Below are 18,250 nucleotides of genomic sequence, written 5' to 3' on the forward strand. Positions count from 1 at the left end.
TTATCATCGATAAAAAAAAATCAAATGATCATTTGCTTGAAAAAAAGGGGTAAAAGTTTGAAATTGCTGCATAATCCAGATCTGATCTTGGAGAAACTCGGTGGGGAAATTTAGGAACCAACCCGACATAACGGAGTCAAATTTCATAAAGACGGGGTCAATTACGAACCCACATATGTGTTTTTCAAACTTCACCAATATAAGAGAGAGGGATTTTTTAAAAGATGATCCAGAATCAGTAGATTGACCCAGACCCCCTCTAAATTTTAATGGAATCTTCCATGGAATAAGGTCTTTTTTTGCTTAAAATATGTAAATACCTTTTTTACATGTAACAGATGAACAAAAAAAACTAACAAGTAAATGCAGGTGAAAATATTCCCAAATAATAACGTTTTCATTTAAATTAAATAATGCTGTCTTAGATTACTCACAGATAATGCATTTTTCGTGTCTCATTTGGTTTAGTGGTGCAAGTTTTTTTTGTTAATATTTTACTGCTTTTATTCTTCTTTACTGCCAATATTATTCCGTTTTTAATGAGAAAAGAGGTAATATCTCTATAGATTGTTGATTGTAATTACTGCATCTTCATGCATACAAATAAGCTTGCTAGAAATACCAAAACAGGAATTGTGCACCACCAACATTGTCCTAGTCATCACCTCATTACATTTCCTCCCTTTGGAAAATGAGCCAACTCTGTGCAATCAGCTTGTCACACGTTGATTAAGCTGCGTCTTGGGCCACAGGAAGTGGTTTACGACAGCGAAAATTGATTCTTGTGAAATAGCGCTTTTTGTTTTTAATCTTTTTGCCTCAGTAACTGAGAAAGCAGCTGCATCAAAATTAAATTAGGGATTCAAATTCTCAGTCCTGGGATTTTTCTGTTGAGAGAAAACCCCAATACTCCCACAGCATGGGAAACACATTTGTGTCTTAAAGTTTCATAGAACTGGGCCAATATGTGACTGTCTTACTTTAATTTTGGATAAATGCACTTTATGTCAATGTCTCTTTCCATTGCAAATTACTTTATTATTTAATGTATTCTGAATAAATAGTCAGTAACAAATGAAGACTGCTGCAATATTTCTCAATGTTCTCTGATTTATTATCCCCAAATTAAATATATTTAAGCCTATTGGTCGACTAAAACCAATTCCCATCAGGGGTGGAAAACTCATTCTAGTTTAGGGGCCAAATACGGACCAGTTTGATCTTAAGTGGGCCAAAGATTTTAGGCTGGAAATCAAGTAATTTCAACATTTATATGCTCTAGTTTGCAATTCAACATATAAATGATATATAAAGTATGTAAGGCTAAGGCACTGACAGATACCAGTCCCTGCAGGATCTTTAATTGAATTTCCTTGATTTTTTTGACCAATTTCTGTTTAATTTGACAAGATTTTGTGGAATAATTTGAGGAAAATTGCAGGTTTTTGGAAAAATTGGGAGTTCTTTGGACATTTTGAGATTAAAAAGGACTGCCATCATGTGATATAAGCATGGAAAAACTTTGAGCCCTGGCAAATATTGTGGCGTTTCATAGAATTTTTGTATTTGGAGGAGCTGAGATATCTACAACTGAATTATTGGTAATTTACGCAATGATTAATGGTTTCTATAGCTGGGTTTCCATTACAGATTTTCTCAAAATAAGAGCGATATTTCTAAATGTTGACAAAGTATAATTGCGCTTTGAACGTGTTTCCGTACCGCGCTATGTTTTCTGGGAGAGAAGTGGTCATGTGACCAGATACGCCACATTCTGTGACGTGTATTTGCGGAAAAAGTGTTTCCATGGCGCTTTTGTGACACATTTCATTATCGAAACGTCTGAAACACCTCCTCATGAAAGCGTAAAGACTTTTTAACAATATTTCAGTGTTCTTTTGAAATTCAGGTGTGAAACACGGCTACTGATTTGCTATTCTTTAACTTCATAAATGTGATAATAAGGACAAGCATTTGGACTTGTTCCAGATTATTTATTGTTGTAAATTAGCTTTAAACATGTAGTGTTAGCTGAGTCACTTCTGATTGTTCTGCCTTATGTGTCAAACACCGGCAAAAACCCAGACATCAGTCCATCTTATTTCTAGTCAGAAATACCTCTGAACACTTAAACTTGCTTCTATCATGTTTACTTCTTCCTGAAGGCCAAGTTGGATGCTCTGAAGGGCCGGATTTAGACCCCGGGCCTTGAGTTTGACATAAGTGCTTTAAATAAAATAAAGTTGTGTTATTAAAGGAAGAAGCAAAGTCCCATGAGCGCAGGAGCTGTTGTTTGTCTTTGGTGTGTTTTTTTGAATATGTAGCCCTACAACTGCAACACAAAGATCTGGAACATCCTTTGTTTTTTATTTGATGGTGAATGGACTTTGTATGGCCCTCTACAGAAGTAGTGTCAGAGCGCTTCACAATATCAGCTCATTTACCCATTCAGTCGACCATTGGGAGCAGCTTAGGGTTCAGTGTCTTGCCCAAGAACTCTTCGACACATTGGATCTGGGATCAAACTCCCAACCTTTCGATTAGAAGATGACTCTTCTACCAACTTTTACTTCATAAACTATCCTACAGCGTTTGGATCTTAGCCAGTTTAGAGCTCATAGGTTGTTCAAAATGTGTATATTTTTGTATCTGTATCTGTCATTATTCATGAGAAACAGTCTTTGTTTTGTCTTTTCTCTGAAGGTTCCTATCCTCTCTGAAAATGTGCTGCCAGGGTCACACATCCCTCTCATCCTCCGCTCTGAGGCTTGCAGTCATCACAGCGATTCTCCTCCTGGAGTTTCATCCTTCTCTGGCCGGCGCCCCGCCTGAGCAGAGCCTGGGGGGCTCAGTTATGGCGGTGTCCACGAATAAAACTGAATGCAGCAAGGCTGAACCGTGCTCCAAAGGGGTGATTCTTCCTGTCTGGGAGCCCGTAAACCCTTCGTTTGGTGACAAGGTTGCTCGAGCTACGGTTTATTTTGTGGCCCTGGTCTATATGTTCCTGGGTGTGTCAATCATCGCGGACCGCTTCATGGCATCGATAGAAGTAATTACATCACAGGAGAAGGAGATCACCATCAAGAAACCCAACGGGGAAACCACCACGACAACGGTCCGGATCTGGAACGAGACTGTCTCTAATCTCACCCTCATGGCTTTGGGCTCCTCGGCTCCTGAGATCTTGCTGTCGGTCATAGAAGTTATCGGTCACGACTTCCATGCCGGCTCGTTGGGGCCCTCCACGATTGTCGGCTCGGCTGCTTTCAACATGTTTGTCATCATCGGGCTTTGCGTGTATGTGGTGCCGGACGGAGAGACGAGGAAAGTCAAGCATCTTCGGGTGTTCTTTGTCACAGCCACCTGGAGTATCTTTGCCTACATTTGGCTCTACCTGATCCTGTCGGTTATCTCACCCGGCGTGGTTCACGTGTGGGAGGGGCTGCTCACGTTCTTCTTCTTCCCCATCTGTGTGGTGTTTGCCTGGGTGGCCGACCGTCGCCTGCTGTTCTACAAGTATGTCTACAAGCGTTATCGCACGGGCAAACAGCGTGGCATGATCATCGAAACCGAGGGAGACCGTCCACTTCCTTCGAAGGTATGATTAGAATCACTTAAATCCCTCATCACTGCTGCATTTTGCACCATTAGAGTTAAACATGAATATTTGCAGTGACACAGACACAATGCAGTTATTTCCCTGAGGGTTTTTAAGAAGGAGATATCTTAATGCTTTCTTGGTTTTGAAGTCGTTTCTAGGAAAATTACATTTTCATTGATAGTTCCCTTTATGTTTGAAAGGATTGTTTAACTTTGCAAAAGAACACAAATGCTTTTGGCCGTGCAGTAAAGACAGCTGCAAACTTTATATGTCTTAATGCAAATGCAAAAATACAAAAACACAAAAACACAAAGAAACTAAATAAGATTAACTTGACCAAATTTACATTTAGTTTCTCCCAAAACTCAATCTTTAACCTGCATTGAGCAATTGTAATACTAGTCTACTACTAGTAATTTACCTGTTGTTGTGTTTTCAATGTATTTAATGTTTTATTTACCAATATGATTTACAATATGTTGAAGGCATTATCAGGTTGAATATCTTTATCATAGCTAATCATTAAGAAAATCAGTTTGAAAGATCAACCTGACACAATTGTCATTATTAGTCTCCAAGACAAAATATGACAATACAATGTAATATTTTAATTTCCCAAATTTCTATAACATTCCAATACCCAATCTTGACAGGGATTTAAATCTTCATCATCAAGATCATTATCTTTTATCAAAATGTCATATCATATATTGTCATCATATTATTAAACAAATCATTTGGACACTTTGGAAGAAGGAAAAGAATAATAATTGAGAAGTTTGGTTTACAATTCAGATGATTCCTTGATATTAAATATCATCCATGAAGTGATTTGTTTGGCGACTACTCTGCAACTAGGGTAAAATCTTTCAAAGTCATGCTTCAATTTTGGCTGGAATTGAGCTTCAAAAACTATTTGAACAGCAACGAGAGACACTATGAATGAAAAAAGTTATTGACTGTGCCAAGAGAATAGACTGATATCAGCAGGTAGTTGGCCACAGGAATCTGGCCCAAATCTAAGCTTCTGTTCAAACAGACAGTGAAAAAAAATCCTAATTCTACTACATAAATACAAAAAAAGCTGCTTTGCTGCTGCCAAATGAAACATATTGTATCGTGACACAGTATCTTATTGGCTTTAACGTCAGATCTAAAAGGGACTACTTTTTACACCAAAAAAATTAAATATATGAGTATAATGAATCAATATTCCTAAAATCTATGTAAAAATATCTGATTAGCTAGCGCACTAGCTAATGTAAAGGAATCAAGTAGCTTCTTGACTTGCTATCTACAAAGTTCCGAGTCTTTTAGCTACTTTGGTGGCCACTAAAGTAAGAGCAACTGTTTAAAGCAGAGAAAAGTTTGCTCAAAAGATGTCCACTACGTTTGTTCCATTTACTGTATGCCGTCATAAATATGATGTCTTTCTGAAGATTCACAAAGATTCTCATAGATTGTACAATATTTCATCACATCTAAAGTGGTACAAACAATTATGGGATGTCATAGAAACAATGCCCTTTCCTCTAATGGACCTTTAAGAACTTTAAGTGATGCTAATCTAGCTGCTTTCCTTTTCTGTCTTAAGGTGGATATTGAGATGGATGGCAAGATGCTTAACTCCCATGGTGTGGACTTCTTGGATGGCGCTCTTGGTTTGGATATAGATGAGAAGGATCTGGATGAGGAAGAGACACGGAGAGACATGGCGAAGATATTGAAAGAGCTCAAACAGAAACACCCAGATAAGGAGGTTTGTACCAAAAAAATTGGATTTAATTATTACGGTGGCTCATGTTAGTGTTGGTGTTTTTCTTTGGATTTGAACACAAGTTTATAGAGATGAATACCCGTATGGCGTCTATACCGCTGCTTATCGTAATGCGTGAAAATGAAATCCCCAACAGGAAAGTTTCTGAATTAGTTGTAAATGATTATACTAATCTGTTGGTTTCCTTAATTTTGTAAATAAGTTTTCATATATGACGTGACTGGAACGTTGTCACGTGTTTAAGCTAGCCAACAGCAAACAACTAAGCATCAAAACTGCATTGTTTACCTGAATGTGTGCTTCTTTTTAAACAGTCTGGTAATCACTGCTGATTTATATTGTGACTTGTTTTACAAGAGGAAATAGGGAAGTGTAAATGTGTAAATGACAACAATAAAACACAGAAGTGTATAACAGTGACAAGGAGTTTAACATTTAGAAATTTAGAAAATGTTAACTCAGGTAAACACCTTAGAACGGAAGCCGAAGAACATCCTGCATTGAAGAAAGTCTTAGGCAAGCTTCACAAAGATGGGATTAATGCCTTTTCTTGCATGATTTCAAACCTTCTTTCCATAATATAGGTTTAGATTGTACTGTACTACCTGACATCTGCAGTTTGACCTGTTTTTAAGGTCACATTCTCTTTTATTTCTTTCACTGTTCAACTCATTGGTGTGATACCATTAAAGACTTTTTCTAAAAGTTTTTATGGTTGTCCCATCGCGTTAATGACAGCATAACACATTTTAAGGTTTGCCACAATAAAAAAAGCCACCAGTTTATGCTTGTTGTGGATCAGCCCAGCTGAATCAATTGCTTTTAACTGCTTTTACCCTCTCCTTATCTTTATAACAAGGTGGAACAACTTATTGAGCTTGCCAACTATCAAGTCCTAAGCCAGCAGCAGAAGAGTCGCGCTTTTTACCGATGCCAGGCCACCCGGTTAATGACGGGCGCTGGAAACATCCTGAAAAAACACGCTGCCGATCAGGCCCGGAAGGCCGTCAGCATGCACGAGGTCCGATCTGACGCCTGTGAGAATGATCCCATCTCCAAGATCTTTTTTGAACCTGGATCCTACCAGTGTCTGGAAAACTGCGGCACGGTGGCAGTGAACGTGGTGCGTCGTGGCGGTGATGCGGCCAAAACCATTTCTGTGGAGTACCGGACGGAAGACGGCACGGCCAACGCTGGCTCGGACTACGAGTTCACAGAAGGGGTGGTGGTGTTCAAGCCCGGCGAGGCGATGAAGGAGATCCGTGTGGGTATCATTGACGATGACATTTTTGAAGAAGACGAAAACTTCCTGATTCACCTGTCCAATGTCAAGGTGTTGACATCAGAAGGCGAAGAGCCGGAGGAAGGGGAGTCCGCCAATCACGTGGACACAGTAGCTTGTCTCGGCTTACCGTCCACAGCGACCATCACTATCTTCGACGACGACCACGCCGGTATCTTTACCTTTGAGGAGCCTGTATGCCATGTGAGCGAGAGCGTTGGCACAATGGAGGTGAAGGTGCTGAGAACATCCGGCGCTCGTGGTGTGGTCACGCTGCCCTACAAGACAATGGAAGGAACGGCTCGAGGCGGAGGTGAAGACTTCGAAGACATCCATGGGATCCTGGAATTTTCAAAACGACGAAATCTTGTGAGTAAACAATCATCAATGTGTCATTGAATATTTATCAGTTTGTACTTGGTTATTTTCACACTTTGTGTCAGTGTGATCAGTGATGTTTTAATGTTGTTGCTAACGATGTGTGAAAGTGAAGAGGTTGTGGTGATGTGGTGGTCACAATGAGCAACGAGGTGGAATTTTCAGCAGTTCTTGAGAAAAATACCTCAACCATCCCCCCACCCAAACCCTAACCCTTTGCTTCTTATCTGGCTTTATTTCACATTTGTATTCCTTTTCTTTGTTGTTCTTACCTTTGAGTGCTATCAGACTTTGTCTTTGTTGTTCTGGAGTTATTGACTTTGATGTTTCTTTGCGTCCAGCTTTTAGGTATTGATTCCTAGGAAATTGGAAAACATTGACTATTTGATGTAGTATGGCTTGCTATTTTCAATGTGCATTGAGGGAATATAAGTTCATGATAATTGTTTGGTTGTTTAACTCTTTTGTTTAATCATACTACTAGTTAAACCCAGACAATGTGGCTGAAAACAAAATCAGCTCAATACAAAGCAGAGCACCTGGGAAATGCTATTCAGCCACATCCATCACGGCAAACTACTTAGGCTACAGAAAAGCTTGGGAAAAAAATTCCGGTTGCCCTTTACCGTGGCTTTATTCTGTGTGGGAACATCCCAGAACAACCACTAATGCAGACAGCAAGAGGCTTTTATGTTGTCTCTTCTTGCTGAAAAAAAGGGCTCAAATCTCAATGTAAGAGCCCCTGCTGTGAAATGATGCAGCTTTGCTTCAGAGCTGACACTTTTTCTCTAATCATGAGTCACAGGGTGGTTCGTGATTACTATTTGACCACATTTCAGATGGCCTTTTAACGCAGTGGTGATTTTACTCACGGCCAGCTGCATCCTGGTAAATTAGCTCGAATTGTCGGCCAAATGCTTCTGATCAGTGTTGGGTGAAGAAGAACCTGCTTTCAAACTCTTTATTTCTAGATGTTTGAAGACTTTTCACATCCTGGAGAACAAGAAGTTAAACGCAACCATAATTTTCATAGTTTTTTCTTGAAGTACAAGAAATATGTGTTTTATATGTGTAGTTTGGTTTGGTTGCTTTTTTAAATTAATTCAGTGGACATTTAACTGGTGTCAAAGAGTATGGCTCGTGTTATACTTTCATCCACTGTTTTGACAGCTTTATGTGTGTCTGTTGTTGCAACGTTGTCGTAAACCGTAAAAGTGGGTGTTTCGAATCATTTGGAAGAAAAAGTTTTTACAATTTAGGTTTTGATAAATGAATGAATCAATGAATGAATGAAATGCCCTTATGAGTAAATACTGATATGTGAATATGATGTTCGTCACGGTCAATTTATGCATGCATAAATGCAATTCTGTGTGAATGGCTGCTGCATTGAGGCATTAGAGGTGCGCAGAAATCAAGAATAGGAATTATGAGTGTTAAAGCTGAAATAGGAATTTTCAAAATAAAACACACGGAAATCAAAATATGTATCATTTTGAAACTTGAGTCTTTCCTTGTGGCCGAGGACTAGATTTAAATCCATGCTCTTTTCAAAAGTTTTGATCATTGGATTGGATGTTTCACATCAGGGTTTGGATAAAGAATAGGATATAGAAGTCTTAGATAAATCAAATGTCATAATAACGTTCTTCTATCACACCAGCCTTTGTTCCCGTCTTTTATATAATGTATAAACAATATAGCCACTGAAAGCATAGAACTTCAATAAAATTAGTATTTGTTGAGTATTTTTCTTTGCAATGGCACAACATTTAAGACAATGCACAGTTCATTCATTTACATGACTCAGCATTTATCGTTCCTAATCTACTGTGATTTTATCAAATACACCTTTTCTATAGATTTACACAACAAGATTCCAAAAAATTAGTTTCTGGGATTGCCTGAGTCCTGCTACAAAAAAAAAAGCCATTAACATTTTCACTGCAGAAAGAAATGAAATAAATGGCAAAGTAGCTGATCTAAATAGGATTGCCTCCAGGCTTATTCTGTTTTCCCTGATAGAGGAAGAAGTGTGAATGAGGCAGTGATGAGAGGACGGATAGAGGAAGGTGGCGGAATAAGACAGAAACTTTTGAGTGATCCAAAAGTCTTGCAAAGTTTGTCCTCCATCATATTCATTTATTTTTGCTAGGGATCTTTTATATTTGACAAAAAATATAAAGGTGTAACTGTACAGTGACTAGACATTACATTATGACCAGTGTGAGGTGAAATCACTGTGTCTGTCCATAGATTGCATGCTTCAACATAGATATAAGGAACTTGAGAAAGGACGTTGTTGGAGTTGGATCATTGTAACACAGTGTGAAATGCAGATTACGCAATCAAATTTTCTTGTGATGGTTACTTATTCTGAGAACTGTCCACTGTGTAAAATCTTCACAATGGACATGTAATTGAAAATTATGTTTCTATGTCTTACCTTGGTCAGAACATCTGGCATCTTCTGGGAAACCTTCATGGTTGAAATAATGTGGATGATACCTTGACATGGGATGAGGATGAGCAGTAATTGGTATCAGTAGCAGTAGCCACCAACCTTCAATACACCAAGCACCTTTTTGTATTTATTGCTATAAATGTATATTCTCTATATTCTGTTATTTATATATCAACCCAGTTTGCTGTTTTTTCTTTAAATGTTACTAAAAACCCTCATTTTGTTGATGAAGCATTCCCATTCCCAAGGGATCATTAAAATGCTATCTATCTATCTATCTATCTATCTATCTATCTATCTATCTATCTATCTATCTATCTATCTATCTATCTATCCATGGAAACATCATTCCCAAATGGCTGTAGTAGGTAAAATGGGTCTCAAACCAGTTCCTGTTGATTTAATCCTAGTCCAATTCAGCCTTTGTGGCTGGTAAAGCCTGTATTCACAGCTAAAAAAACCCTGATTATTCAAGCTTCTAGTCATCATAGTGGTGTATGCTCTGCTTCGTCTCCGATTTGTTTATTTCTCTCAAACAGTGCTTAATATTATCTGTTTGACAGGCCTATTTAACAGTAGAATCCAGTACTCAGTTACTGTTAGTATTGCCTCTTTCTGTTACTATGAGGCTTCCATGGTTTGAGACACATTGAATCAAAATCAGTTCATTCTAAAACCTTTTTACCAAAGGAGAATCTTTGCCGTGTCTCAAAAGACTTTGGCATATTTGTCAATGTTGAAATGAGTCAAACATTTGGCTTTTCATTCAAGCCCTAGTGATATGACTATATCAAACATCAAATAGCTGCTTAAATGTACTAGAAAATGTCTCACTTTATGTATTTTGAATATAAATTACTTAAAAGTCTTGTTTTCCTCCTCTACTCCTCAGCTGTCATTTCCAATAGACCCCAAGCATCCTAACACCCCTCCGTTTTATCCAGAGCAGATCTAAGTGGCTCTATTTTTATTACAGATGCTCCTTGTGGATTTATCAGACCACTTATTACAAAAATGGGCCAGGAAGTTCACTTTTTCCATCACGCTTGCATCAAACTCATATTTTTAGACAGACATGAACGAGGTGGAACACATTCAGTGACACACAAGATGGAAACAAGAGGAAAAGAGAGTTGATCTGTGGTTCAACAAGAGGGTGGTAGCCCCTACTGTACACACTCAGACACTTTAGGGTCAAAGACGTCAGAACATACACACACATACAGACACAAGTTTGGACGTGTGCGTTTAGTTTCTACACAGGTGGTCACAGGCACAGGCTGTGTGTGACTACTCTTGCAGAAACACAACATAACACATTGCAGCTTGTTTCATCTTGCTTTTGACATGTAAGGAAACACTTGCACTGGGTGTATAGTGTGACACACGCGCTTGTACACACACCCATACGAATATCACACTTCAATAGCCGTCCACGGTTATTACACTTGAGAGATGCAGACACTCTGTGTGTCATGGTTTGAGGTGTTTGAGGATCCAAATGCAGAAACTGGTGCCGACAAACAAAGTACGAAAATAAAGACCATAAAAGACACAGACTGACTTAAAAACTGAACATGCTGACCAACCAGGAGAGGGGAGACATCACTCAAGCCATTATCCTTGGAAATGCACAAAATCTAAATAGCGGAGGTAATGGAAAATGGAAAATTTCAAAACAACACTCAAATATCGCAAAAAACGTTTTTACGCTTTCATGAGGAGGCATTTCAGACCTTTCGATATTGAAATGTATCACATTTCTTAGCATTATACTTAAAATTAAAGTAAAATTATTACTGCTACATTAGACAGAAAACAACAAAGAAATACAGAGTGTTATAAGAAGGTTTACAGTATCCATATTCCTGCAGCGAAGTCTCACGGGATGAGATTGAGTTACGAGGTTCCAAAACAACCTTCAATAGAAACGTGTTCAAAGCGCAATTATACTTTGTCGACATTTAGAAATATTGCTTTTATTTTCCAAAAATGTAATGGAAACACAGCTCGAGACACTGAACCAGCAACCAGTCTGTGTCCAAACACTCAACTAAACAGCGAGGGAGGCTAATTAGGGAAGGAAGCACACCTGAGTGCAAAACAGGAGGGAGCCTAATCACTCCAGCACGCACACACCGACAAGACCAGGAAAACCTGCAGACAGAGACACGGAAAACACAACAAGACTGATTAGCAAGAGTCCAAACAAAACACGCACCGCCTACTTCAGATCCGAGCAATTAAACGTCACCCGGGTTAACAAGGTCTCCGTCAGGTGTTGGTGAACCAGGCAACCTGAAGGCAAGTGGTCTACCAAATCCGGTCTTTTGGAGCATCTAATTCGGCCCAGTACTTATATCCCATATTTTCTTCAAATAATGACTTAATGTTTCCTTAAATTAAATAGAAATTGGTCACCAAATCTAGGAAATTTAAAATTAAGATCCAGTTTGGACTGATATCTGTCACTTATTGCTTGGATATAGTTGGGTTTCTTACATATTTTGTCATTTATATATACGTAGAAATGGAAACTAGGGCACAATAATGACCCGTTTTCTGGCATAAAATCTGTGGCCCACTTGAGATCCAACTGCTCCGTATTTGGCCCCTGAACTAAAATGAGTTTGACACCCCTGGACTACTGGAACAAAGCATAAACGGGAGAGGGCAGAAAACACAAAACTAATGGAATTCTACGATACTAGCAATAAAATGAGGCAATATGTCCAGAGAATGTGGGGTTGGTGGGTAAAACCCAATGTTGTCCCCGTGGTAGGAGGAGTATTCGGGGAAGTGACCCCCAAACAGAATCAAGGAACTACATTTGAGGCCTCAGTCCTGAAGTGTGCAGTGCTTGGTGATGCCTTGGGTAGAGGAGCAGAGCTTGAAAAAGACAAAAATACCATCCAGAAAGGGGTTTTTTTTGGAATATATGGATATATAAAGTTTTGTTCCAAAAAGTTTGTCCTTGAGCTTGACCAAAACTCTACATTGTGGATTTTAGATCCTGCCTCCAAGTAGTGGGAACGTTTTTAGGGTTAGTATTTCCTTAACTCCTGGACTCATTTCATACCATTAAAACAAACCAACCACATTGCTGTGTAGAATCAGGGAAAGGCTTTTGACCCCACCTTGCCTCTTTACCCACCCACGCACCACACACTTCTTTTCATTTCAAACTGTTACCGCTAGCAATGGACACATTGAGGACTCTTTGCTTTGTTTGAAGGAAGTTGAAGGGACACTCCTTCCCCTTTTTTGAATGATTACTGCATTTCAAAGAGTCAGGAATGGGTTTACAGACTGGCCAGCTGTTATTTGGCGCCCAGTAACAACTTCTCATTTATTGCGCCGTTAAAGTAAAGTGTTCACTATAGGTTCAAATAGCCACATCACAGCGGGGTTTATTGTTAGCTCTTATTGGGATATTTGTCTACTTAATGTTCTACAATAGTGTACAGTTTCTGACTTGCTTGCCTCAAACACATTCCTACTGTTGTACTAAGTCGGTAAAGACGGACAGTAGCTATCTCACATATTCACATTACAGGCTAAGAGACTAGCTGCCAATGTCAAGCTGTTCTGATCAAGTTACCAAAGCAGTTGGAAAGCAGAGTGCAGACATGGTATAGTAGAATGAGCTTTGGTCTGAAAACGACACTTTTAAAAAGTCTAACAAATGTTTTTAAATGTGTGCATTTCATCATTAATTAATTAAAGTGCATATGTCAGAAGTAAAAAGATCACTGATGACATCTTTTTATGTAATTAAAGTCACCTTTACACCCGTAGTATTAGTCATTAGCCACTAATGAGGCCTGATGAGATTTGTAAGTGTGCACAAACCACATCTTTGACAGCTATGTTAAATTTAATTAGCAGAGTATGATAACAAGTTTCGTGGGGAGGGATGCATGTTTTTTTGTATTAAAAGGAGCAATCTGTGTCTGTGTGTGTGTGTATACGTGTGTCTCTGCGTGTGTGTGTCTGGTGGTGTAGTGCTTTATTCTTGTAAGTCAAGTCACTGTTAGTGTTTTTATTAAGATGAGCAATGCTGTTTGTACATATAATTCATTCAGTATGAGAAAAGTAACGTCAGACAATTTGAATCTTTGCGTAAAAAAAGGTTCATTTTCGGGGTAACCTGATGCAACTTTTTCACTTTTGATACATCACCGATATTGCAACCTTGAGTAGTGGCCAATGCTGATATTAATCCGATACGTGAATCCTACATACTTTTATTGCTTATTTTGTGGTGTGTAATGTTAGAGAACATTAGTCAGCAACAGTACGTGTGAGAAAAACAGTCAGAATCTGGAACAAAAGAAGTTATATCGTAGATCATTTTAGTTCAGGGGCCAAACACTGACCAGGTTGATCTTAAGTAGGACGCAAATTCCTACATTACTGTACCTTATATATTGATATAGAATGTATGCAAGGAACCTACAATGTTCAAGCAATACATTACAAATGTCAGTCCGTGCAGAGTCATTACTTTAAATTTCCTCTAATTTCTAGAAATGTCTTATATTAATCTGTTTATATTTTGTAGAATTATTTCAACAATGTGAGTTAAAAAAAAAAACTGCCTTCATGTGATATAAGCATTAAATTGTGGAGTTTCATTGAATTTGTGTCATTGTCGAGGCTGAATTAGTTGGTAATTTACCCAGAGATACATGTTTTCTCTATCATTTTATCTTTCTCCTGCGGCCAATTTGCATGCTCTAAAGGGCCTTATTTGGCCCCCGGGCCTTGAGTTTGACACACCTGTCGTTGATTATAGATATAGATAGCAGGTCGATCTAATCCGATACTCACCCTTAGTTTATTATTAAAAACTGGACCTGAATTGATGTCAATTGATGTGGTTTGATACAAAGTCTCATAGCAATATAGAGCAACGAACAATTCAAAGTGTGTTTAGCTAGCATGTTGATTAGCATGGCCTGCTTTAGTTTCCACCTTTGCTCAGTTGAACACCTGAGGTAAATCAGCTTTTAATTAGAGTGGAGGATGAGGAGGCGGGGCTAAAACTACAGTACATGTTGGGAAATGTTTGTCCTCTCTCCAGTCGACACTTTAAGTAAGTTTATTGTTACAAATTGGCCTTGAATATTGCTGGTTATGCTGTTTATGGAAAACAATATTGCAGACACAGGGAGTACTTAAATGTACTTTAAAAAAAAAAAAAAAGGGTGGGGGGGCTGTGTTTAATCATGAAAATATGAAAGTTAGGTGAAAGTATGGAAAATGCCCAAGAGAGAGAAAAAAAACAACCATAAAGGGAATTGTTTTAATGTGCAGAACTATTTGTATTCTTGACAGTTTCCAAGAAGGAAAATTCAAATGGAGTTTCATTTGTTTAACTGCTAATTTGCTGAAGTGAAGGTCCTTTTTTTATCTCAAACTTACATTTTTCAATTACTTTAAGCTATATAGTAGCTTATCTCTTATATTATAGTGACTACACATGTCTGCCTTCATCTAAGACTTTTTTTTTGCTACACCTGATAACTTTCCCTTCAACAACATTGTTTCTGCCCACCGCAGACCAAAAACACCCTAAAAACACTACGAAATTAATTTATTTACATTTTTCTTGTTCAGCTTGTACAAACCCTTGCCCTCCACATTTGACATGCGACATGGCAAAATTAGGAACAAGTCAGCCTGATACAAACCAGAATAACACAACAAAAAACAAAAGTGCGATTTTTTTTTTTTTTTTTTTTTTTGGCAAAAGTCATTGAGAAACCATTCCATGCTTTAAACAACAGTACCAAAGGCTTTAGAACTGTAAACTTTGTTGGAAAGTCAACATTTCAATGGCCATATCTTCTTCTTCAGATATTTTTGTAATTTGCATATGTCTGACACCATTGGAAACCTGAGAAAACCCACACTTTTCAGAATCTGTCAACAGCTCAAAAAGCACCTGGGCTGACTTGTTTCCTTGCTTTACTGTGGCTAGTCACATTTTCCCCATTTTAATCGCAAAGGTGAATATTGATTATCTTCTGAGTGATCGTAATGTTGCGGAAAGAAGATTAAATTACATACCCCTGGAGTCAGGTTACTTAGGTGGCTCCCGAAAGTTATTTTGAGTGTAAAAAAAAACCTTTGCTTTGCCTTTTTAAATTTAAACAAGTACAAAAGAGAAGAAAATGCCTGTTTCTGAATTGTACCGTTTCCATTGGTTGTCATGCTGCCGTCGTGTGACTGTGAAACAATTAGCGTTGTCAGTCTTTTCAGTACAGAAAAATGGTGATGAGTGGAAGAGGAAAAAAAAAAGATGAGAAGAGAGGAAGGGCAGGTCAGCGGCTTGACAAACGAGCCCTAACCAGCTGCCTCCACAAAACACTATTGCCTTGGCAACTGCTGCAATGGAGAGAGAGAGAGAGATAGATGCAGGAGACAAGATGCTCGGAAATGAACGGACGGGCAAGGGAAGCGATGCTCAGTACGGAGAGAAAAGTAGAGTAGGGAAGGTGGGATGGACGGATAGGAAAGATGGAGAAAAGAAACTGAGAGACCTGATGGAAAGCTGTACTTTCACATTCTAGATGTCTCTCTTGATTGTTCTTTCGTCATGATTTTGATCAATTACTTTGAACATAAGTGCTCGAGTCATTTTGCAGCAATGAATTACCGATGTTTATTACCGCTCAAAAGTACTTGAATCACTCCAGCAGTCACAAACTGCACCCACATAAATCAGAACCAATATTATCAACAATCTGCTTTATTTTTAGTAACTGAACTTGGTAATTGCAGCACAGTGATGTACTGTACGGTTTGCACTGGCGTGGGTTCAAATTCAGGTCACAATTTTTGAGTTGAAATGGTCCCAATGATCGCCCCATTCTAAAGTCAGGGCCAATTTATGCCAACGACTCAATTTACATTTCTTGGAATTCAAGTGCCGAACGTGTGAAAAACTCAACCGACAGAAAGTTTTTCCTTCCACGAAATGAACATTTCCTGAGCTCTAGATCTCTGGCTCTAGGAGTCTGTTCCTGGGTGAATGAGAGGCTGATGAGGTCCTGTTTGCTCACACTATGGTTCACTGTGTGTCAAACCTTTTTCTGTAGCTCAGAATATTATAGAGGGGATTTTAATTTCACGAGGTTTGCCATTGTGTAGCAAGTGGACACAGTTATAGTTAATGTAGCTGATATTACAAGACCAGACTGTAATTATCTACTCTACCAAATGTCAGTGGGGAAACGAATGAAGTTCAGAGCTGGTCAATCTTTATGTTTTTATTAGTTTTAGAGATATTACTGTTTTATTTCCATCCAGACTACATATTAATTTAATGGGTTTAGTGGGGAGTGTCTATGTTTCCCATATGATCCCTAGCACTGTCTATACTGGGTGTTCCTCAATGGGAGTGTTGCACCTGGTTTAAACTTGTTAAGAAAGAATTTTCGGAAAATGTTTATAGTTGAGCCGTGTCTTTTCAGCACGTGCTCCATGCATTTATTTGCATGATGTTAATCCTGGTTGGACAGCGTTTATGTAGGGACGTGTGGGTTATTTAACACACTTATACAAGTTTCTATCTGATATTATCCTGTTTTCACCCATAATCGACACTCTTGGTCTACCTTGTAACGGCAAAATACAATATGGTAGATAAATAACTTGTTATTGTCAGTAAGGTTTAAAAAGCAAAAAAAACAATGAATGTACACACAGCTACAGAAAAGCTGAACAACATCTATTCATACCAGAAATTCAACGTTTTCGTCACAAGACAAATCGGCATCTTTATGGATTCCGTCACGTGTGTGTATAAGGTTAACGACATGATTCTGGCCGCAAAGAGCAACTCCTTAGCTTCCAGAAACGGAATTCTCAGATAGAGCAAATATTAGCCAACTTACGTTGTTTTTGAAACAACATGTTCCTGAGATGCCTTCACGGTCCTTGGGAAACCCAGACATTTTTGTAAAATTTGGCCGGATGGTCAGTACAGACGTGAAAAGATGACATATTTGCGTAAAACCAGACGTATGGTCACTTTAATAGCTTAAATTGATATTTTTAAAATCAAGAAAACAACATAAACACATGTTTTTTTCTGGAAACTTTGTGTGCTTAAAGAAAAAAATCCGCAGTTCATGTAATAAGAAGTTCAACATCTATGTAGTTACTGCCAAATTAGTTTAATAAGTCTATCACAAAAAAAAATGATAGATATTTGTTTTAGTGTATTTACAGCTGATTTAGGACTTGTTAGCACAAGAGATGCTAACAGAAAGCTAACACTAGAGGAGGGTTAGCTTTTATCAGGATATTTATTTCAGGCTCAGTAATTGTGGTTATTGTAATTGAACTTTAGTAATTGTGAATCTAATTGTAAGTGACTCATAATACACACAAAAGGACATCAGACACACACACAACCACCACCTAAACTCACAAAACAACAACAAATACACAAAATGACAAAAATACTGAAAATATGAAAACAGGCACAGATTGAAAATAAACTTTATGCTAATATAATGCACAATAAGTTAATTAACATCAAACCCAACATAATAAACAAAATAACAGCAAAATGCACACAGATATTTGTTTTTATTGTGTTTTAAAGCTGATTTAGGACCTGTTGGCACAAGAAGATGCTACACAAGAAGAGGGTTAACTTATTTATTTCAGGCTCATTTATTGTGATTAATTGAGAATGTAATTGTTATTCACTTTCTGATGATTAAAAAATAA

At 38.2% G+C, this 18,250-nt stretch overlaps 1 protein-coding gene across 1 annotated transcript in view; it reads left to right on the forward strand.

Moving 5' to 3' along the window:
* The window catches only part of slc8a1b (solute carrier family 8 member 1b), a 158,969-nt gene that overhangs the window by 16,653 nt on the left and 124,066 nt on the right, over positions 1 to 18,250 (forward strand). The window contains 4 exon segments of the mRNA XM_028468094.1: positions 2,704 to 3,598; positions 5,196 to 5,360; positions 6,238 to 7,008; positions 7,010 to 7,029. Of these exon segments, the coding sequence (XP_028323895.1) occupies positions 2,723 to 3,598; positions 5,196 to 5,360; positions 6,238 to 7,008; positions 7,010 to 7,029 (1,832 nt within the window). The 5' untranslated portion in view covers positions 2,704 to 2,722.

This window comes from Gouania willdenowi, chromosome 15 (assembly GCF_900634775.1).
Source record: "Gouania willdenowi chromosome 15, fGouWil2.1, whole genome shotgun sequence".
Lineage (NCBI taxonomy): Eukaryota > Metazoa > Chordata > Actinopteri > Blenniiformes > Gobiesocidae > Gouania > Gouania willdenowi.